Source organism: Mesoplodon bidens, assembly GCF_964165515.1.
Source record: "Mesoplodon bidens genome assembly, chromosome: 4".
In the NCBI taxonomy this organism is placed as follows: Eukaryota; Metazoa; Chordata; class Mammalia; order Artiodactyla; family Ziphiidae; genus Mesoplodon; species Mesoplodon bidens.
Genome location: NC_138160.1, coordinates 95,866,127 through 95,889,813, shown reverse-complemented (window position 1 = coordinate 95,889,813; position 23,687 = coordinate 95,866,127). Strand labels below are relative to the sequence as shown.

The following is a 23,687-nucleotide window of genomic DNA, read 5'->3' as shown; positions in this document are numbered from 1 at the left end:
TAAAGAAATTTAATGTGATTCCATTAAATATATTGAGATTTTTCTCTTAAAGTAGACTGTTGAGTCTAAAGTTCTTTTGGGAAATGAGTAAGCAGGAAAAGGAAGGGAAACCCAAAAACAAGAACAATGAGAGGAACTAGCCCTGTAAGATATTAAAACACTGTATAATTTCCCTATAAATAAAAAAATCATGTTCACTGATACATAACTAGATAAACAAAATGATAGAATAGACAAAAAGTTCAAAATAGAACAATTATATGTGAAAAGTGACACCTCAATCACTGGGTAAATTACTGTTTTAAATAAATATTTTTGGCATAACTACATAGCCTTTTGGGAAAAAGTAAAATTGAATCCATATCTCATCCTGGATATCAGAATGAAATCCAAATTATCCAGATATCTAAATGTAAAAAGTAAAACTGCACAAGAACACAAAGATTCATTTCTTTATAAACTGGGAGTGAGAAAAGCCTTTCCAACTATGATTACAAATCCAGAAGCATCAAAGAAAATACTAAAACATTGACAAACTTGACTACATAAAAGTAGAACTTTTTCAAAGCAAAAAAAAAAAGCAAAAGTCACTAAACAAATTAAAAACCTAGAAGAAAATATCTTCAATTTATATGAAAAAATTACATAACAATCACCTAATTGATAAAGAGCTCTTAAAAACTGGGAAGACCATATGCAAAAATAAACTCCAAATGGCTTAAAGACTTAAATGTAAGACCAGACACTATAAAACTCTTAGAGGAAAACATAGGAAAAACACTTTTTGACATAAACTACAGCAAGATCTTTTTTGACCCACCTCCTAGAGTAATGGAAATAAAAACAAAAATAAACAAATGGGACTTAATTAAACTTAAAAGCTTTTGCACAGCAAAGGAAACCAAAAACAAGACAAAAAGACAACCCTCAGAATGGGAGAAAATATTTGCAAATGAAACAACAGACAAAGGATTAATCTCCAAAATATACAAACAGCTCATGGAGCTCAATATCAGAAAAACAAACAGTCCAGTTAAAAAATGGGCAGAAGACCTAAATAGACATTTCACCAAGGAAGACATACAGATGGCCAAGAGGCACATGAAAAGATGCTCAACATCACTAATTATTAGAGAAATGCAAATCAGAACTACAATGAGGTATCACCTCATGCCTGTCAGAATGGCCATTATCAAAAAATCTAGAAACAATAAATGCTGGAAAGGGTGTGGTGAAAAGGGAACCCTCCTGCACTGTTGGTGGGAATGTAAATTGATACAACCACTATGGAAAAAGTATGGAGGTTCCTTAAAAAAATAAAAATAGAACTACCATATGAACCAGCAATCCCACTACTGGGCATATACCCTGAGAAAACCATAATGCAAAAAGAGACATGTACCCCAATGTTTATTGCAGCACTATTTACAATAGCTAGGACAGGGAATCAACCTAAATGTCCATTGACAGATGAATGGATAAAGAAGATGTGGCATATATATACAGTGGAATGTTACTCAGCCATAAACAGAAACAAAATTGAATTATTTGTAGTGAGGTGGATGGACCTAGAGTCTGTCATACAGAGTGAAGTAAGTCAGAAAGAGAAAAGCAAATACCATATGCTAATGCATATATATGGAGTCTAAAAAACAAAAAATGGTACTGATGAACCTAGTTGCAGGGCAGGAATAAAGAGGTAGACATAGAGAATGGACTTGATGACATGGGATGGGAGGGCGAAGTGAGAGTAGCATCGACATACACACACGACCGAATGTAAAACAGTTGGCTGGTGGGAAGCAGCCGCATAGCACAGGGAGATCGGCTCGGTGCTTTGTGATGACCTAGAGGGGTGGGATAGGGAGGATGGGAGGGAGGCTCAAGAGGGAGGGGATATGGGGACACGTGTATGCATGTGGCTGATTCACTTTGTCGTGCAACAGAAACTAGCACAGTATTGTGAAGCAATTATACTGCAATAAAGATCTATTAAAAAAAAAAGAAACTGGGAAGAGGAAGACTAAATACCATTGGGAAAAGATGTGAACAGCGTTTAAAGAAAAAGCTGACATTCTTCAACTTATGAAAAAAGGCTTCATTCATAACAAGAGAAAATTACTGAGAGATACCATTTTTCACCTATTCAGATTGCCCAAAATACAAAAACTTGAAGAAATACTGTGATGGCAAATAATAAGGAAACAGGCACCCTCAGGCATTGCTAGTTGGAGTACAAAGTGGTACAACTTCTATGGAAAGGAATTTAACAATATCTAGCTACATTGCCTTTGCATTTATCACTTGACTCAGCAGTTCCACTGAAGATACACTTCCCCAAATATGAAATACTTATCATTACTTGTGATGGGGTTCAGGGCAGGCCACCCCACAATACGCTACTTTGGCATATTGATTGCTTTGAATTCAAGTTACTTGAGAAACAGCCAGTGCAAGATGGACTCCCTGACCCTGCCCTCTTTCCGCCTGAAAGCAGGAAATAAATCTCCCATCTGAAAGGCAACCTCTGAGCACCAAGACTTAGGGATATTTTTACCTCCAGGGATAGAAAGTTCAGGGTGGAAAAGGCTATGTAAACTAATTCTGCTTAGTTTCTTCACTAATTAATACCCAAGCCTAAGTGTCTTTGTCAGTTCTTCACAAATTAATTGTTTCTTTGTCTAAAAAATATAAAAGCTGCCTGCTTTTGTCATTTCTTTTGAGTCTCCTGTTTCTGTGAACTCCCATATGTATGAAATTAAAATTTGTCTCCTGTTAATTTGTGTCATGTCAATTTAATTATTAGACTCTCAGAAGAACCTAGAAAGATAGAGGAAGATTTTTTCTTCCCCAATACTTGTCACAGCAAAAGATTGGAAATAACCCAAACATCTGTCAATAGATGCCTGGTTGAGTAAAACAGAGTATTATGCATCCATTAAAAAAATGAGGAAGATTTCTGTGAACTTACATCAAACGAGTTGTAAGATATATTGTTAAGTGAAAAATGTAAGGTGTAGAGTATTATATGTGTGTTATGAGTTGAATTGTGTCCTCTAAAGAGATATGCTGAAGTCCTAATGCCCAGTACCTGTGAATGTGACCTTATGTGGAAACAGGGTCTTTACAGATATAATAAAGTAAAGATAAGGTCATACGGGATTAGGGAGAACCCTAATCCAATGACAGGTGTCCTTATAAGAAGAGGGAAATTTCGACACAGAGACACAGACACATAGGAGAGAAGGCCATCCAACCATACAGGCAATGACTAGAGTAATGCTTCCACAAGCCAAGGAATACTACAGGGTGCTAGTGACCACAGGTGCTGGGAGAGAGGCATGGAACAGATAACCCACTCTCAGGAGAGGAAGGAACTCAGGAACCAACTGTGCTGCCACCTTGATTTTGAACTTCTGGCCTCCTGAACTGTGAGAGAATACATTTCTATTGTTTTAAACCACCCAGTTTGTGATACTTTGTTATGGCAGCACTAGGAAAATAATACAATATGCTACATGTTTTTGTAAGAGAAAAGGAAAAATAAGAACACATATATATACTCATTTTTGCAAAAAGAAATGTAAAAGAGCAAGCCAGAAATTAATAAAAAATGGTCACATATAGAGGATCAGTTGAAAAGGCCATGGAGAGGGTGTGTTTGGGGGCAAGACTTCCTTAACTATGTCATATCATTTTGACTTTACATACATTTTACATATTTTTTAAAAGGATACCAAAAAGAAAAAAATAGAGGAAACACTAAAAGTGAAGAGAAATACAATCAAAAGAATCCGACTACATAAAAATCGATTCTATTACCACCCAGAAAAGAGCAATTTCAGTTAACTCTTGAACACAACACTCTGACTGAATATCCTTTGCGGGACATATTCTAAGGGCAAAAAGAACTACAAAATGATCTTAAACTTCTTTCAGTAGGTTTACTGTTAGTGGTAATATCAGAATTGTAATTTGAAACTACATAATTGTTGCAAGAAAAAGCAAATAAGTAAATATGTTGATATTCTAAGGAATCAAGATTTTTAGTGTTTAAGAGAAAAGAAATACAAATATAAAAGAAATTAAGGAATGACAAACCTCTGATGTAATGTTAGAATTGGTACAAAATGTAAGAAATGAAACTATACAATGAAAATATATTCTGTAGCTCTGGCCACTGAAAGGGCCCCAAAGCGAGGGCCCAGGCAGCTGCCTAATCTTCATGTTGCAAAGGCCTGCTCTGGTTTTCTGTTTACGAGATTCTTAATCATTTTTTGGAATTTTTCACCCTAATAAAACAGTAAAAATCTTAAAGCGGCCATCTTGTGTGTTGTTACTATTAATATATTCCCTTACAGTATCCAGTCCAGTGTTGTCCCTGGCAGAGACCACTCAATTCAAGTAATTGGTTGACTGTTTTCCCTTGAGGCTACCGGATTATTCTAGACTAACAGTTACAGGAACTCAGACAGTGCTGTGACAACAGACCTCATTTTGGGTGAAAGGTAAGTACATAAATTAAAGAGGTCTTACCTTCTCAATACCCGGAAGCTTCCCTCTTCCTTCTAGTGCATGGGGAAAGGAGAGCAGCCCATCTTTTGTCTCCAAATCTACCAACCACCTTGTGCTAAAACCCTCCAGTAAGGAAGAGCAGGTGCCCCTCTCACAGACCAAACTTTCCATTTGTGACCTAGACTCCAAGGTACAGTTGCCCTCCACTAGTCCCCAGCTTGAAACATACACACACACACACCACATGTATCTTCTTTGATCACACATCTTCAAGCTACCACCTCATTTCACTGATCACCTGCATCACAGAATCATCAAAATAGTTGTCTAAAGGTATCATTTCTACCCCTCACCTTCATCGTCTCCTCAACTGTCTCAGCCAGGCTCACCACCCCACCGACAGTGCTCTTGTCAGGGTGGCCAGTGGCCTCCTCATTGTCAAATCCAACCATCCGCTGTCTGTTTTCATGTCACTCAACCTCTGGGCAGCAGACCACACAGTTGATCATTCTTGAATCACTTTCTTCCATAGGATTCCGGCTTTCCTCCTTTCTCACAGACCTCTCCTGTCAACTCCTCCTGTCTGTGTCATCTGTGTTGGAGGGCTCTAGGCCTCAGTTCCCAGACTTCAATTTATACTCTCCCTGAGTGATCTCGTTCACTTTTTAAGATGTTTTCTACATGGAGATGAAGACCAAATTCATATATTTAACTCTAGTCTCTTTCCTGGGCTCCATCTGCCTGTTTAACATCTCTACCAGGATGGTCTCTGGAGTTAGGCCAGCTAGGCTTGTATCCCAGTTCCTACTTGTATATGGTCTTGTGTTACTTAACATTATCTGTGAAATGAAAATAATAGTACCTACTTCACTAGATTGTTTAGAACAGTACTGGCACAAAGTAAGTGCATGATAAACACCCTGTTTGTTTACTTGTTTGAATTCCCTGGTAGGAGTTTGGAGACAAGGAACTTCATGTGTGTGTCTAATTCAACAGTTAATTCTCAAGGTCTGGCATATAGTAGCAGCTGGATATTGATTGAATTAATGAATCGATGAATGGATGAATACATTCCTTTAAAGGAGGAAAACGCAATGCATCCACAAATCAGCTGAATTGCCACTGGTTGCCAACGCCTTGACTGCAGGAGTCATCTCTGGCTTTTCTCCACCTTCCCAACACTGTATCTTTGGAGTCTCTCTTCTCAATGGCCAAGTCCTAGGGAGTGTGACATCCCTGCGTCTGATATCTGATAGTGTAGGGCATGCTCTGTTTTGTTTGAAAATGTGAAATATATTGTTCAGGCTCATCAATAATGTTTTTTACTTTAGACTCAGTTTCACCAGAACTTAGTAGAAACCTAGAAAGAAGTTCTATTATGTAAAGTATATCTCTCTATGGATATATAGATATCTGTGTATATCATATATCTATATATAACACGAATAAATTTAAGGACAGTGAAAAACAATGAATTTTCCCGGTGGTTAGGGGACAGGGGCCGGGGAGAAAGATTTTTTGCCAAATAAAGAGTAGATAACGTGCACTGTAATACAACAGCGCCGCAGAGCACAGCGAAGCCGAGCCCGCCACCGGCCCGCGCTCGGGCCCCGCCCTTATCCCGACCCCGCCCCGCCTTGCACCGCGGCCCACCTCCGCCCTGCACTCCCGCCCCGCCCTGCGCTCCGGCCCCGCCCCACATCTCGGCAGCGTTCTCCCTGGCGGGGTATCCCTGCTGCCCCGGCAGAGCCAGGTTCTCCCCACGCCCGAACCCCTCCACCCCAGGCCTGGGGGGCCGCAGCGCACCGAGCGGCTCTGCGTGGAAAGATGGCCGCCCTGACAACGGTCGTGGTGGCGGCGGCGGCCACAGCTGTAGCGGGGGCTGTGGCGGGGGCGGGCGCGGCCACCGGGACCCGCGTGGGAGCAACGCCTGTGCTGCAACAGGTAAATGGAGGAGGCAGACGTGGGCCGGGGGGCTGCAGGCGCCAGAGGCTGGACGGGGCCCCAGGCTGAACAGGTGTGCCCTGTAGCGCGGCCCCGGGAGGCGGGAGGCGCGGTGTTAGCCTCCCTTTGCTCGGGGCCTGGCACATGCCAGCGTTTCGCTTTGTTCGCTTGTGCGTTTAACTGCTTTTACGGAGCCGCCTGTCTTGTGGTTTTGGAGTGTAGGAAGATCTGGGTGGAAACGCTGGCTCTGCCTCTTCCTAGCGTGTGATAGGAACATATTTAACCTCTCGGTGACTCAGTTTCTTCTCTAAACGTTGGAACTGATAAAATGCAGCTTCCCGAGCCGTGCACATTGTCTGGGAAGCCCCTGGTACAATGCTTGGTTGGAGAGAGATTCGGTGCCCAGTGACTGGTGGCTGCTCTATTATTGTATCAGCGCTGGGAACACAAGGAGGAGTCAAACATGGGATGGTCTGAGGCTGATGTGTTTCCAGAGATCTTCTCAGGACCCATTTCTCTGCAGTGAGGACCAGAGGATCCCCCAAGGAGAATTGTTGGATCCAGCTGCTCAGGTCACAGATCTTGACACCTCTCCTTTTCTCACAGCCCACACCCCAGAGCATGGGCAGTTCCTGTCTGCTCTACCTTTGGAATAAGTCCAGAATCCCACTCTTCTCACCACCTCACATGGTGGTCCACACCATCATTTCTCCCCCAGCAGAAATACTTTCCTAGTTGGTTTCTATTCTTCCACTCTTGCCTTCCTGAAGTATTCTCAACAGTCAGGTGATTGAGTCCAGTAATGACACTTGTCTGCTCAGATCCCTCAGAGTAAAAGCAGACGTTTTTACCGTGGTCCACAGGGCCTCTGAGCTGCCCCTACCGCCTCCCTGTCACCTCATCCCCAGTCCCCTGCTCTGAGTCTGCTGCAGCCATACTGGCTTCCTGGTGGTCCTTCAGACAGGTGGAGCACACTCCTCCCTCAGGATTTTTGCAGTTGCTGTTCCCTCTGCTTGGAATCTCTTTCCTCGTGGTCTCATGGCCAGCACCATCACCGCCTTCAGATAAATGCCATCAGCTCAGTGATTCTTTCCTTGACCTCCCCTTACTGAATCCCCCTACCCAGCACACCCTGTTGTCTTTTCTGGTTTTGTTTTTCTCCATAGCATTTATTACCATATAACATATTACATATTTTATGCTCACTTTTTAATTTTTCTCCACCCTGCTTGGGAACGTAAAACCCTGCCCTCTATGAGGGAAGAAACTTTTGGAAGTTTATTCACTGTTGTATTCCCAGCACCAAAAGCTGTGCCTCTTTAGTCCAGGAACATAGCAGATGCTCATTAAGTATTTGTGGATTAGTCCAAACCTGAAAGGAGGCTGTTATGAGCTGAGGACAGCTTCTATCATTTTCTTCCTCTAAGGAAATACAGTGTCTTTACCTGTTTCAAGAAATTCAAGAAATTCCACCTCAGACAAGTTTTCTCACACATCCTCTGCATTTATTATTCTAACTCTGGCCCAAATGTCTCAGGAAAAAAATATAAAATACAGAAAAATACATAATAGATACATTTTTTTCAGATATATTTAAAATACTTTAAAAATCTTTTTTTTAAATGTATGGCCCTTTTAGTTTTAGTCCTCTTGGTGGCTCTCTCCATGAAACCTTTCTGGCTTACTTTAGTTGAAAATGATTTGTTCTCCAAATTCTTATAACCATGTTTAACCTCCTGGTTTGCATTTGTCACAAGTTGCCTAATACTGTTACTGATGCACACTCTTGCTGACTACAGTGATTCTCAGAGGTTTGTCTTCCTTGGTGTTGGATTAGAATCACCTGTGGAGTTGTTTCAACTGTGACATCGGTTTCTCACATTCAGCAATGTCTGGAGACAGTTTTGGTTGTCACAGCTGCAGGTGGACCGTGGGGTGTTTGTGTGTGCTCCTAGCATCTAGTGGGTACAGGCCAAAGGACAGCTCCCCCAAAACAAAAAATTACCTGGTCAAAAATATCAGTAGTGCTGAGGTTGAGACACCCTGCTTTATACCCTCTCACCAGTTTTAGGGAAGGCAGAGCCTCATGGTTGACAGTCACAGCAGTAGTGAGGTAGAATTTCTCAAGGGTGTTTGGGTTTAAAAAAAAAAAAAACAATTAGAATCTCTACTGTACCATACTGTGCTTTTTGAGGAGTTTAACTATGTGTTATCCTTCTGTGTATTCCCCCCAACATACCACATACACACAGACACACACACACATACACACTATACACTCAAATTCTACAGCCTACCACTGAGCTTGGATATTTGTCATAGGATTTCATGAATGAGTATTCCTATTGACTCTAACAGTGAAACCAACTAATGTTTTCCTGAGAAGAGATAATTTTCCTCATGATATTAGAGATGTCTGCCAAAATATCTAAAGTTCCTATATTAGCCTGCTAGGGCTTCCATAACAAAATACCACAGACTGAATGGCTTAAATGACAGAAGTTTACTTTTTTACCATTTTGCAGGCTGGGAAGTCCAAGATCAAGGTGCTGTCAAGGTTAGTTTCTGGCTTGTAGACAGTCACCTTCTTGCTGTGTCCTCACATGTGCACATGCAGAGAGAGAGAGTTTTCTGGTGTCTCTTCCTTTTTTTTTTTTTTTGCGATACACGGGTCTCTCACTGTTGTGGCCTCTCCTGTTGTGGAGCACAGGCTCCGGACGCGCAGGCTTGGTGGCCACGGCTCACGGGGCCAGCCGCTCTGCAGCACATGGGATCTTCCCGGACCAGGGCACAAACCCGTGTCCCCTGCATTGGCAGGCGGACTCTCAACCACTGCACCACCAGGGAAGCCCTCTTCCTCTTTTTATAAGGACACCAGTCCTAATGGATTAGGACTCTATCCTTATGATCCCATTTAACCTTAATTACTTCCTCCAAATCTAGGGCCTCAACCTGTGAATTTGGGGGGTGATAATTCAGTCCATAACTGTTTCCTTAAATTATTTTGGAATAATTATCTTTGAAGTTTTAGAACTATTTTGTATTGTGTTTTATTTTACAACCTCCATAGAGTGTGGAATCCCATAAATTTCTCATTCATTTTGGAAAGAAATAATGTACCCTATCTATGCATTTTAATGCTTATATATTATTTGTCCATAATTCTCCTCAGCCATTGCCTTTCAGGGCCGAAGACTATGAATCTCTTGATTGTCCTCTCAGATGCCCTTTCCCTCTTGATCTTTCCAGCAGCTGAATTATAACTTTTTTGAAGTATCTCTAGCAGTATCACACTAGTGTATGTTCTGGTTTTGTACCAAGATAGAGCTGTGTCTTCTGTTTGATTTGTTTCTAATGACCTTCCTGTGATGACTTGTATTTTATGGCATTTGGCTGCCTGGAGTGGTCCTTCAGTAATAAGCACATTACTTTTCTGACTTTAAATGATTATTCAAAGTGGATTTCCTCTAGAAGATCACACACATGAATAGGGCTGTGTGTGTGTGGTAGAGTGCAGAATCTCCCTCCCCCCTCAAGGATAGTCACATCCTAATCCCCTGCACCTGTGAATATGTGACCTTACATGATTAAAGGAACTTTGCAGATATGATTAAATTGAGGATCTTGAGATGGGGAGTTTATCTGGGTGGGCTGATATATTCACAAAGGTCCGTGTAAGAGGGAAGCAGGAGGATCAGAACCAGTAGGAGAGGTAACAGTGGAAGCAAGAGGGTGAAGTTATGTGAGGAAGGGGCCGTGAGCCAAGGAATGAAGGTGGCCTCTAAAAGCTGAAAAAAAGGTAAGGAAGTAATAGATTCTCCTCTGAATCTCCAGAAAGAACACAATCCTGCCAACACCTTAATTTTAGACTTGACCTCCAGAATTGTAAGAGAATAAATTTGTGTTGTTTAAGGCTCTACGTTTGTGGTAAACTAATCTTTGGTAAGTTTGTTATAGTAGTGATAGGAAATAGGAAACCAGAGAAGGCCTAAGAAGGCCTGAGCTCTCACCTTTGGCTGGTCTTGAAACTCTGTGCAACAGGAAGTGAAGGCTAAAGTAGAGTTTTAAACTGCTTGCCCGAGTACTGATGGCATGCTCCAGCATGTACTTAGACCACCTCAGCAAAGACTGGGGACTTAATTGGTTCAAGACATCTAAGAAAATATTTGACCAACCAATTGTTCACTGACAACTAAGCTAACAAAACAGGGATTTCAGTGCCACACAAACAAAGAATACAGACTTTACTGAATTGGTTCAGAAAACAAACAGTGACAACAACAAACCTTGGAGAGGGGAAAGAATCTCATTTTCAGAGTTGCCACATTATATTATTAAAAGTGTTGAGTATTTATTTATTTATTTATTTTTGTGGTACGCGGGCCTCTCACTGTTGTGGCCTCTCCTGTTGCAGAGCACAGGCTCTGGACGCACAGGCTCAGCGGCCATGGCTCACAGGCCTAGCTGCTCCGTGGCATGTGGGATCTTCCCAGACCAGGACATGAACCCGTGTCCCCTGCATCGGCAGGCGGACTCTCAACCACTGTGCCACCAGGGAAGCCCAAGTGTTGAGTATTTGACAGACGAATTATGAGATGTGCAAAGAAACAAGAAAGTATGGTCCACACACAGAAGAATTAAAAAAAAAAAGAACAGTAAAAAGAAACTGTCCCTTAAGATGACCAAATGTTGGACATAATAGACAAAGACTTTAAATCATCTACTTTAAATATGTTCAAAAATCTAAAGGAAACCATTTCTAAAGAAATAAAACAAACTATGAGAATGGTGTCTCACCAAATAGAAAATATCTATAAAGAGAAAAATTATAATAAAAGAATCAAATAGAAATTTTGGAGTTAAAAAATACAAGAACTCAATTCACTAGAGGGACTCGAACACTAGATTTGAGCTGGCAGAAGATAGGTCAGTTCAGATTATCCAGACTGAGGAACAGAAAGAAAAAAAGAACAAAGAAAAATGAACAGAGCCTTAGAGACCTGTGAGATACCATCAAGTGTCACAGCTAATGAGAGTCCCAGAAGGAGAGGAAAGAGAAAAGGGGGGAAAAGAATATTTGAAGAAATGATGGGTGAAATATGAATCTATACATTGTTGGAACTCAGTGAACTCCAAGTAGAATAAACTCAGAGAGATCCATACCTAGACATGTCATGATCAAACTGTAGAAAAGACTAAGACAAAAAGAAAATCTTGAAAGCACCAACAGAGAAGCAACTCAACACATACAAGGGATCCTCAGTAAAAACTGGTTTCTCAACAGAAACCTTGGACTCCAAAGGCATGGAATGATAGACATAGTCAAAATGCTGAAAGAAAAGGACTCTCAACCAAGAATTCTGTGTCCAGAAAAATAATGGTCTAAAAATGAAGGAGACTACATCAAACTAAAAACATCAACAAAATGAAAAGACAATGTACTGAACGAGAGAAAACATTTGCAAGTCATATAAGGAGTTAATATCCAAAGTATATACTTGTACAACTCAATAGCAAAAAAAAAAAAAATCAAATCAGATTGGAAAATGGGCAAAGGAACTGAATAGGCATTTTCCTCAAGAAGACATACAGGTGACCAACAGGTACATGAAAAGATGCTCAGCATCATTAATCATCAGGGAAATGCAAATCAAAACTGCACATTTTAGAATAGCTGTTATCAAAGGGACAAGAAATAACAAGTGTTGGTGAGGATGTGGAGAAAAGTGAACCCTTGTGCGCTGTTGGTAGGGATATAAATTGGTTTAGCCTCTCTGGAAAACAGTATGGGGGTTCCTCAAATAATTAAAAATAGAACTACGATATGATCCAGCAATTCTGATTCTGGGTATTTATCTGAAGGAAATGAAAACACTAACTTGAAAAGATACATGCACCCCAGTGTTCACTGTAGCATTATTTACAATAGCCAAGAAATGGAAGCAACCTATGACCACTAATGATGAATGGATAAAGAAAATATACACACACACACACCACTGGAATACTATTCAGCCATAAAAAGAAGGAAATCTTGCCATTTACAAAAATGTGGATGGACCTTGAGGACATTATGTCAAGTGAAATAAGTCAGACAGAGAAAGACAAATACCATATGATCTCACTTAAATGTGGAATCTAAAAAAAAAAATTAAACTCATAGATACAAAGAACAGGTTGGTGGTTGTCAGAGGCAGGGGATAGGGGCTGGGAAAAATGGATAAAGGTAGTCAAAAGGTACAAACTTAGTTATAAAATAAATAAGTCCTGGGGATGTAATGTACAGCATGGTGACTAGTTAACAGTAGTTGCTAAGAGAGTAGATCTAAAAAGTTCTCATCACAAGAAAAACAATTTGTAACTCTGGTAATGGGTGCTAAGTAGACTTGTGGTGAGCATTTTGCAATATATACAAATATTGAATCATATTATACATCTGAAACTAATATTATATGTCTATTATATCTCAATTTAAATATCAAAGGAGATTGGAATTCAAAGGGAGCTTGGAGTTTAATAAAATATTTTCATATATATTTTAAAAATAACTTTAAAAATAAAGTTGAGACTTAAAGATATTAAATAATTTGCCTCGATTTCTATTATTAGATATACATCTCAATAGAGGCTCTGTTTCCAGCATAGTGTTTCTGCCAATGAAACATGCTAACTCAAGCTCTAAGTGAGTTGATTTGTTAAAAATATAGATAGTTTTATCCCTTACAGCCTAGTAAAACCCAAAGACTTTATTGTTTGCCAAGTTATTTTTCATAAAAAACATATAAAATGGAAACCTAGGTTACAAAATTTGCTGCCACTACTTATAAGGACATCTTCACTCTATTGTCCCCAAAATATAATGGCAGTAAAATATAATGAATAATGGTAGACTATGGAAAATTGAAAACATATGCACAGGTCCTCTATTGGCTCCCATGTAAATTCTCCTAGAAGTCCACATCCCTGGAATTCACATAACTAGAGCAAGTAAGTGCACTTGACCCTTAAACAACAGGAGGGTTAGAGGCACTAATCCCTGCATAGTCAGAAATCTAGGTATAGCTTTTGACTCCTCGAAAACCTAACTACTAATAGCCTACTGTTGATCTTTTGGTCAATTAACACATTTTGTAAGTCATTATACTGTATTGTTACAATTAAATAGGCTAGAGAAAGTAAAATGTTACTAAGAAAATCATAAGGAGGCAAAAATACATTAACAGTACTGTACTGTACTTATCGATACTGTAAGTTTACGTGATTTGTTTATAAGATGAATTGCCAGTCAGTATCTACATCAGTATTGTTTTATACAAAACACTATAGATGTTGTATGTATTACTAACACTAGACATCAAAAATGAAAACATAATGTGAAGAAGAAATTCATATTTATTTACAAATATAATGGTCCATGGACTGATAATGAAGAAGCAGCAATATGATTGCTTTATGGTAGCCTAATATAGTCGATACATTTGCTTCACAGTAGCCTAGCCTATGCACCAATGAATGAATCATTATAAAATTTTTATGGCATACAATATTATCATCATATTCATAATGTAACACTGGGAACATTGTTCCATTTTTTTCAAAAACCACTTACCTGTGATGATAGGCTGCTAAGCACTTTCTCCAATTAAGAGAGAGAAAAGCATACTGTACGGTAATGTAATTCTTTGAAAGCAAAGTTATAAAACAGTAAGAAAACTAACGCATTATTAATTTTATATGACTGTCACTCACCTTATGCCTATGTAAGGATAGACTAGTATCTACATATATTTCATGCATTCATGACATACCTAACTTTTTCTTAATTTTTTTGATATTTCTAAGGCTGTGTGATTCGTCTGTTTTTTCAAATTGTCACAAATCTCCAAAATTTTTTCCAGTATATTTATTGGAAAAAATCTGTGTATAAGTGCACCTGCTTCAAATCTGTATTGTTCAGGGGTCAACTGTATAGTACTTCTCAGGATTGGAGCATATTTTCCTCAGCTAAACATAATTTCCCCATATGATCAATATTTTATTATACTTATAAACTAATGAAAAAAAATTTTTAATTGTATTCTCTACACACATTTCTCAAGTAAAATGTAAAAATCTTTAGTGAAAAAAATGGAGAAATTTAGACAATCCCAGATTTTAAAAAACTGAGAGGATTCATTGCCAGCATATCTGCCCTACAAGGAATACTAAAGGAAGTCCTTTGAGCAAAAGCAAAAAGATACTAGGTAATAATTCAAACCCAAATGAAGAATAATATCAATAAAGAGTACTGGTAAAGGTAAATATAGAGGTAAATATAAAAGTCAGTATAATGTAAAGGTATATAATAATAAAGGTAATGTACGATAATATAAGGTAATATAATAAAGGTATATATAAATATATTTATAATATATAATAATAAAGACAAATGTAGAGGTAAATATAAATGTCAGGGTTTTTTTGGTTCATAACCAATTTCTTTCATAAAATAGAGAAGAGGACACTTCTCAACTCATTCTATAAGGCCATTGTTAACCTTGATACCAAAATTAGACATCACAAGAAAGAAAATAACAGATCAGTATCTCTTATGCATACAAATGCAAAGATTCTCAACAAAACACTATCAAGCCAAACCTAACAACACAGAGGAGGATTTTACACCATGATTAGTTGGGATTTATTCCAGGCATATGAAAATCAATCAACATAATAGAACATATTAATAGAATAAAGGACAAAAACCATGTGATCATCTCAATAGATGCAGAAACAGCAACTGAAAAAATCCAGCACTCTTTCATGCTAAAAATATTCAACAAGTTAGCAATAGAAGGAAACCCCTCTGCCTGTTAAAGGCATCTATGAAACCCCAACCTCTAACATAATACTTAATGACAAAAGATTGAAGACTTCCCCATAAGATCAGGAATAAGACAAGAATATCCACTCTCACCACTTTATTCACTGGAGATTCTAGCCAGGCAACTAGGCAAGAAAAACAAAAAGCATTCAGATTGGAAAAGAAGAAATAAAACTATCCTTATTTGAAGATGACATGATCTTGTATATAAAAAATCCTAACTAATCCTCCAAAAAAACTATTAGAGCTAATAAACAAGTTCAGCTGTTTGCAGGAACTTGCAGGAAACAAGAGCAATGTACAAAAATCAGTTGTACTTCTATACAGTAGTAATGGACCATTCAAAAATGAAATTAAGAAAATAGTGCCATTTTGGAGTATTACTCAGCAATAAAAAAGAATGAAATATTGCCATTTGCAGCAACACAGATGGACCTAGAGATTATCATACTGAGCGAAGTAAGTCAGACAGAGAAAGACAAATAGTATATGATATTGCTTATATGCGGAATCTAAAAAATAATACAGATGAATTTTTACAAGACAGAAACAGACTCACATTAAAAACAAAAACAACAAAAAACGTATGGTTACCAAAGGGGAAAGAGGGGGAGCAGGGATAAATTAGGAGTATGGGATTAATAATACATACCACTATATGTAAAATAGATAAACAACAGAGATTTACTGTATAGCACAGGGAACTATATTCAATATCTTGTAATAACCTATAATTGAAAAGAATCTGAAAAAAATGTAAGAATCATTTTGCTGTACATCTAAACTAACACAATACTGTAAATCAACTATACTTCAATTTAAAAAATTTAATATTCCATAGTATAATGAAGAATAAAATACATAGGAATGAATTTAGCAAAAGAAGTGCAACACATTTAAGTTTTTGAAACATATGTTTCGAAAACTCAGAAACATCATTGAGAGAAATTAAAGAAAACCTACCTAAACGAATGTTTTGTGTTGATGAATATGAAGACTTAATATTCGTGAGATGGCAGTACTCCCCAAATTGATTTACAGATTCAATGCAATCCCTGTCAGAATCTCAGCTGCCTTTTTTTGTTTTTTTTGCATAAACTGTCAATCTGATCCTAAAATTCATATGGGAAATTCAAGGGACCCAAAATAGTCAAAACAATCTTGAAAAAGAACAAAGTTGGAGAACTCCCACTTCTTAATTTCAGAGTTTACTATGAAGCTACAGTAATCAAACAGTATGGTACTGGCACAAGGATAGGCATACCAGTGAGAGTTAAGAGTAAACCCTTACATTGTGGGCAATTGATTTTCAACAAGGGTGCTAATATAATTCAATAAGGAAAGAATAGTCTTTTCAACAGATGGTGTATTCACATACAAAAGAGTGAAGTTGGACTTCTCCCACACACCACATATAAAAATTAACTCAAAATGGATTAGAAACCAAAATGTGAGAGATAAAACTGTAAAACTCTTAGAAGAAAACTTAGATGTAAGTCCTCATGACCTTTAATTAGGCAATGGTGTCTTCTATATGACATCTAATGCACAAGCAACTGAAGATACAATAAATGGGACTTCATCAAAATTTAAAACTCTGTGCTTCAAAGGACATTCTCAAGAAGGTGAAAAGACAGCTCAGAGAATGGGAGAAAATATTTACAAATCATATTTTGATAAGGACATAACTAAAATATATAAATAACTCTTACAACTCAAAAATAAAAATACAACCCAATTTTAAAAATAGGGAAAGATATAAATAGATATTCCTTCAAAGAAATAGCCAATAAGTACATGGAAAGATGCTCAGTATCATTAGTGATTATGGACTAATGAAAAACCACTGTGAGATACCATTTCACATCTATTAGGATGACTGTAATAAAAAAGATAGACAATAACAAGTGTCGGTGAGGATGTGAAGAAACTGGAACCCCCATATAGTGCTGGTGGAAATGTAAAATGGTGCAGCCAGTGTGGAAAACAGTTTGGCACTTTTTCAGAACTTTTGTGCTTCAAAAGACATTATCAGGGAAGTGAAAAGGCAACTCAGAATTGGTGAAAATATTTGCAGATCATTTATCTGATAAGGGACTTATAAGAAGGCTTACAGCTTTAAAAAAAAAACACAAAAATTTTAAATGGGAAAGTAAAAAAGAGTTACCTATGATCCAGAAATTCCACTGCTAGGTATATACCCAAGAAAATTGAAAACATGTATTCATACTTAAACTTGTACACAAGTGTTCTTAGTAGCATTATTCATATTGACCAAATAGTGAAAGTAACCCCATTGTCCATTAACTGATGAGTAGATAAACAAAATATGCTAGATCCGTATGGAATATGACTTAGCCATAAAAAGGAATGAAGTACAGATTCATGGTACAACATGGATGAATCTTAAAAAAACATTATACTAGGGACTTCCCTGGTAGCTCAGTGGTTGAGAGTCTGCCTGCCAGTGCAGGGGACATGGGTTCAATCCCTGGTCCAGGAAGATCCCACATGCCACGGAGCAGCTAAGCCCGTGCGCTGCAACTACTGAGCCTGCGCTCTAGAGCCCGCGAGCCACAACTACTGAAGCCCACGTGCCTAGAGCCCGTGCTCCGCAACAAGAGAAGCCACCGCAATGAGAAGCCCGCGCACCGCAACAGAGAGTAGCCCCCGCTTGCCGCAACTAGAGAAAGCCCGCGCAGCAACAACAACCCAATGCAGCCAAAAATAAATAAATACATTAAATAAATTAAAAAAAAATTATACTAAGTGAAAGAAACCAGACAGAAAGGGTTGCATATTGTATGATCCTGTTTATATTATTTGTCGAGGACAGGCAAATCCAGAGTTGGAAAATAGATTAATGGCTGCCTAGGGGTATGGGGAGTGACTGCTTAATGAGTACAGGGTTTCTTTTTGGTATGATGGAAATATTCTGGTACTAGATAGTGTTGATAGTTGCACGACTTTGTGAATATACTAAAAACCACTGAATTGTAAACTTTATGTATACATTTTATGGTATGTAGATTATATCTCAATTTTAGAAGTATTTTCTAAATTCCTTACCTTATTCTTGCTTGCTTCTCGAAATTTAAAGGCTTGTTTCCTTTTTTCTTTTTCTCCCGCATCCAGACTGTCAGCAATTCCTCTTGGTTATACCTCCCAGATATATTTAGTCTTCTTACTTTTAATCTTCACCATCACCCTGGTAGCCCTGAACACCATCTTTCCTTGTCTGTGTTGCTGCATCACCTGCCTCATTGATTCTCCTGCTTCCAGTCTTACCTCACCTCATCCTCCACCTTCCATCAATTTATTCTCCAAAAAAATAGCCAGAAGGATTTCCTTTAAAAATTAAGTGTATCGTGGCATTCTCCTACTCTAAACCCTTCAGTAAAATCCAGACTCCCCTAGTGACTTAAAATGCTGGAGTGATGTGCCACTTGCCTACCTCTGTATCCTCATCTCCTACTTTACTCTGCACTTTACTAATCTCGTGTCACAGTTGCCTTTTCTCTGCTTTAACTAGACAAGGTTTTTCCTGCTCTAGGGCTTTTGCACATGCTAGTCCCTCTGCCTGGCACACCTTTCCCTATAGTTTTTGGCATGGCTGGCTCCATTCTTCCTTAAACATCATCCCCTCAAATAGACCTTCTGTGGCCATTCTAACTGAAAAAAAAAAAAAGAAAAAAAACCAATGCTTTGCCCCATTATCTTCATCTCAACATTGTTTGTTTCCTTAATAGCACTTACCATGTTTTGTTTTGTTTTTTCATTTATTGCTTTTTTACTCTTTTCTTTTCAAGTCTGTTCCCCTCACTAGACTTTAAGTCAAGGGCCATATTATCATGGGCTATCATTGTTTCCCTAGTGTCTAGTGCAGCACCTGTCACATCATAAGTGTTCAATACATATTGGTAAATGACTGGTTGAATGAAGGAATTAGATCTTTTTCTGAAAATCCCTGAAGACTTTACATATCTTACTTACTAACTGAGCATTTTAAGATAGATATTCCTTCTTCCACAAAATGTATTTTTAAAAATTAAATAAGATTGGCCCCCAGATTATCCCCTGAGAAACTCCATCATTGATGTTTTTTCTCTGAAAAAATTCCACCTTCATCTCCTACCATTTTTATTACTGAGGATAAATTTATTTTTGTTTTCTATTCAGAGTGATGGCTGTTTTGGTACTTCAGGTGGAATTCGTCCTTTTCAGCTTCAAAACTGGAAGCAGAAAGTTAGTCGGACTAAGAAAGCAGAATTCATACGTACAGCAGAAAAATTTAAAAATCAGTAAGTATAAAAACATTATCTTCAAATAACATTACTAGCCATTTTATGGTGAACAGTATAAAAATTCTACTCCACCCTATCCAATCCCACACTAAGTTACGAAATTCTAGTCACTAGTCTTTCAGATGTAAAACAAGAGAAAGGTGAGAAGTGTGAAATAGACAAATGGTAATAAGCTATTTAGTATAAAGTTAATTTTAAGTATAGTTATTTAAATTTTATTTATTTTTACCATTTTGAAACAGGGTATATCAACAAAAACAAAAGTTATTTCTTTAGATCACATATATCAAGTAACAGATTAAATACATTTTTACTTACCAAGGTGAGCACTTAGTAAATCTTTTTGAGTGAGTGAATAATTTTAATGAAAAGCCTGTGCTATACCCTTGAGGTTTTTTTTTTTTTTGCTGTACGCGGGCCTCTCACTGCTGTGGCCTCTCCCGTTGCGGAGCACAGGCTCCGGACACACAGGCTCCGCGGCCATGGCTCGCGGGCCCAGCCGCTCCGCGGCATGTGGGATCTTCCGGGATCGGGGCACGAACCCGTGTCCCCTGCATCGGCAGGCGGACTCTTAACCACTGCGCCACCAGGGAAGCCCCCTTTGAGGTTTTTTTATTGGCCTTTTCATTGGTTTCCCTTCCTTGGTCTCTGCCCTTTCAGATCCATCCTGCACATTATGACTAGAATAATTGAGAAGTTGGCATTTATTTTAAGTTTTAGTGTATATGTATTTTTAAAATAACCAGTGATATTTACTGAATGCTTAACATTATCAGTAGCACCATATAATATGATGAATATCATGAGTAAAGATAAAAGAATTAGTATCCAGAACACCCAACCCTATCCTATAGTTGGAGGCTTTGTAAAAACACTGCTCTGAATTTATACAATATCAGTTTGCTAAGGAACCAAGAGAAAAGGAGTCATTTGTAAGAAATAGTCTCTGGACCAGAATTAGTGGCAGTTGGGTCTGTTTAGAAATTCTACCAAAAAAAAGTGTACTGTTCAAATTTTGAAAAGTTACACCATACTGTAGTCTTGTGAGATTGAATTCTCACTGTATTTGTATAATTCTTATATTTTTAATACTCAGAATTTGATAAAATACAAATTTTTTTAAATTTCCAAAATGTATTACCTTAGATAGAATTGGACTCTAGGTTAAGAATTCTGGTCATGTTTCTCTCTAGATAGGGTAATCCACCAGGCGGTTAATGTCCATATATATAGCAAACCAGTAGATTATGCCATTATAGATAGATACCTTGTCTATCAGTATGTGTAGGTTTTGTAACTCTGATTAATCTTCCTATATCTGTTGTAAGGTTTTAGAAAAACTCATTGAAAGAGTATTAGAAAAATCCATTGTAATTGAATCCAACAATTCTCATTGGATACAAAGGAAAGAACACCATTTGTAATATAATTGTTTTATTTTCAGAATAGGTTATACATTCACATAATTCAAAAATCAGTTCATATCAAAGGGTCCACAGAGGAAGGTCTTTATTTCAACCACTTCCCTTCCCCTCAACTAGTATTAGTTTCTTATGTATCCTTCCAGAGATATTTTATGTACTTATAAGGAAATAAAAAGACATATTCAGATGGTTCCTTTTTTATATAAATGGTAGCATACTGTATACACTGTTCTGCGTCTTGTTTTGTTTTTTTTTTAACTTAAGAATATATCCTAGATACCAAGGAATTATTGATTTTGTCAGGCATGATAATGGCATTATAATTATATACATCAAGTATCCATAATCTCTAGAAATGCACACTGAAGTATGTTGGGGTGAAACTACATAATGTAGTAGATTTACTTTAGAATACTTAAGCAAAAAAGGAAGAGAAAAGATAAGAAAAGGTAGCTGAACCAAGAGAGGAAAAAGGTAAAATTGTTGAGTGAATCAGAGTGATATGAGGTATATATCGTATGAAGCTATCTGAGGGGAGTCAGTTTACCATTCTCTACTTTTGGGTATATCTAACATTTTCATATAAAACCTTTGTTAAAAAAAGAGTGTATCTTGGGGATCTTTCCTTATCAGTACATAGAACATGGTACTACTGCATTGTATTCCACTGTAGGAGTGTACCATCATTTATTTAACCTGTCCCTTAGCGATAGACATTTAGGTTATAGTAAATCTTATGTTATAACAAATAATGCTGAATTAATTGCAGTTTCCACATAGGTTCACATTATTTTGCACATGTGTGAGTGTATCTTTAGGAACAATTCCTAGAAGTAGAAATGCTGGATCAAAGGTATATGAATTTGCAAATGTGATGAATATTGCTAAATTGTCCTCCATAGGCAATTTATGATTTCACCAACAATATATGAGAGGACCCATTTCATCACAGTTTTATCATCAGAATATATTATTTAAAGTTGTGATTTTTTTTCCCTAGTCTGATAGGTATACAGTGTTACCATGGTATAGTTTTTTTTTTTTTTTTTTTTTTTTTTTTTTTTGCGGTACGTGGGCCTCTCACTGTTGTGGCCTCTCCCATTGCGGAGCACAGCCTCCAGACACGCAGGCCTAGCAGCCACGGCTCACGGGCCCAGCCGCTCCACGGCATGTGGGATCTTCCCAGATCGGGGCACGAACTCGTGTCCCCTGCCTCGGCAAGCAGACTCTCAACCACTGCGGCACCAGGGAAGCCCCAGCATGGTATAGTTTTAATATTCATTTCTCGTATTATGAGTGAGGTTGAACACCTTTTCATATGTTTGGCAATTTGTCTCCATTATTACGTTTTGAATGTCTTTATAGGTTAATATTTCTAATCCAGGAATATCAAAACATAACTTACTTACTGTCGTCGCATATCCTGTGTCCATGACAGACATTTCTATTTGATCATAGTAACTTCCCCCACCCCAACCAGAGACTAGACGGGCTGGAGTCCTCGGTGCAGGACTCCAGTAGCTACCCTCAATCTGTTAGAGTTGACCTGCAGACTGACATCTATTTGACGTCTCTGTTCTACCCCTTCCTTCCTTTCCCAACATACGTGCAAGTTATGACCTCCTCAGCCTTTGGGGCAGCCAGGTAGGGCCTGTGACATTCTCATCTGTTTACCCCAGTATGCCTTATGAATATTAAACTTTTCTCTATGTGTGACAAGTGAAAAAGATTGGGAAACTCTACCTTAGATAGTTGCCCCTTGGGTTATATGAAATTAAGTCAGTGGCCAAAGATACTCCACCACTCATTAAATTCAGGATTAGTGGAGAAGTAGTCATGTTAATTTCCACCTTGGGGGAGAAAGGAAACAGGTGTTGAGAAAGTAAATTTCTTTGTCCAACTAAAAAAAGTTTCTTGATGGTAATTGTTTTGTTTTACCCCAGGGTTCAAGCTAACATTAAAAGTCCTATCTACCAATAGGTAGATGGACTAAAGCTAAGGAGCAAGGATGAGACAAAGGAAGCTTTGAAGTAAATGTAGACAGTATCCCTTAAATATACGAAAATTCCTAGATTGTTTGCCTTTTGAAGTTTTAGTTTTACTAATATTAATAACTTGCATTTCCATAGTGCATTTTACTGTATAAAGATCCCTCACATATATTATCTCATACAATATTAATCACAGCCCTGTTGGATAGTGGTGAATGTTATTACTCACTTTTTATTGATGAGGATGTTCATGCCTGGAGAGGTTAAATGTCTTGCCTCATGCTACAAAGTTAACAGTATCTCCTATTGAAAGCAACCATCAGCAGTGGTGACAATTTTCAGCCCATGGTGAGATTGAATTGGAATCAATAGCCAAAAGTTTATATGTTTTCAAAGCAAGTCTATGATTAAATTTTCTTAAATTAACATTTTGTAACTTAAGTAACAATTCAAATTACTCTTGATTTTAGTAGAACTTAACAGTTTTCTAACTACTATTTTGACTCCTTAGCCTTATTGATCCAAGTAATTATATTTTGAATCCTTAGATGTATTAATCCAAATATAAAGTACAGATTGTAAGTATCTTCATATTTTAAACAATTAAAAATATACTTAAATCATATTTACACTATTTGTTTCTTTC

The 23,687-nt window shown here is 37.8% G+C and overlaps 1 protein-coding gene and 1 pseudogene across 2 annotated transcripts in view; one reads left to right on the top strand and one right to left on the bottom strand.

Moving 5' to 3' along the window:
• LOC308616342 (GTP:AMP phosphotransferase AK3, mitochondrial-like) overlaps nt 1–4,967 on the bottom strand; it is a 101,362-nt pseudogene extending 96,395 nt beyond the window's left edge. Inside the window, exon 1 of the transcript in view lies at nt 4,869–4,967. The product of the transcript in view is annotated as a GTP:AMP phosphotransferase AK3, mitochondrial-like (transcript). The remainder of the gene's footprint in view (nt 1–4,868) is intronic.
• Nucleotides 4,968–6,205: 1,238 nt separating this feature from the next.
• The window catches only part of CCDC112 (coiled-coil domain containing 112), a 30,464-nt gene continuing 12,982 nt past the window's right edge, over nt 6,206–23,687 (top strand). The window contains exons 1-2 of the mRNA XM_081232960.1: nt 6,206–6,459; nt 19,502–19,623. Coding sequence (XP_081089086.1) covers nt 6,343–6,459; nt 19,502–19,623 — 239 coding nt within the window. The 5' untranslated portion in view covers nt 6,206–6,342. The remainder of the gene's footprint in view (nt 6,460–19,501; nt 19,624–23,687) is intronic.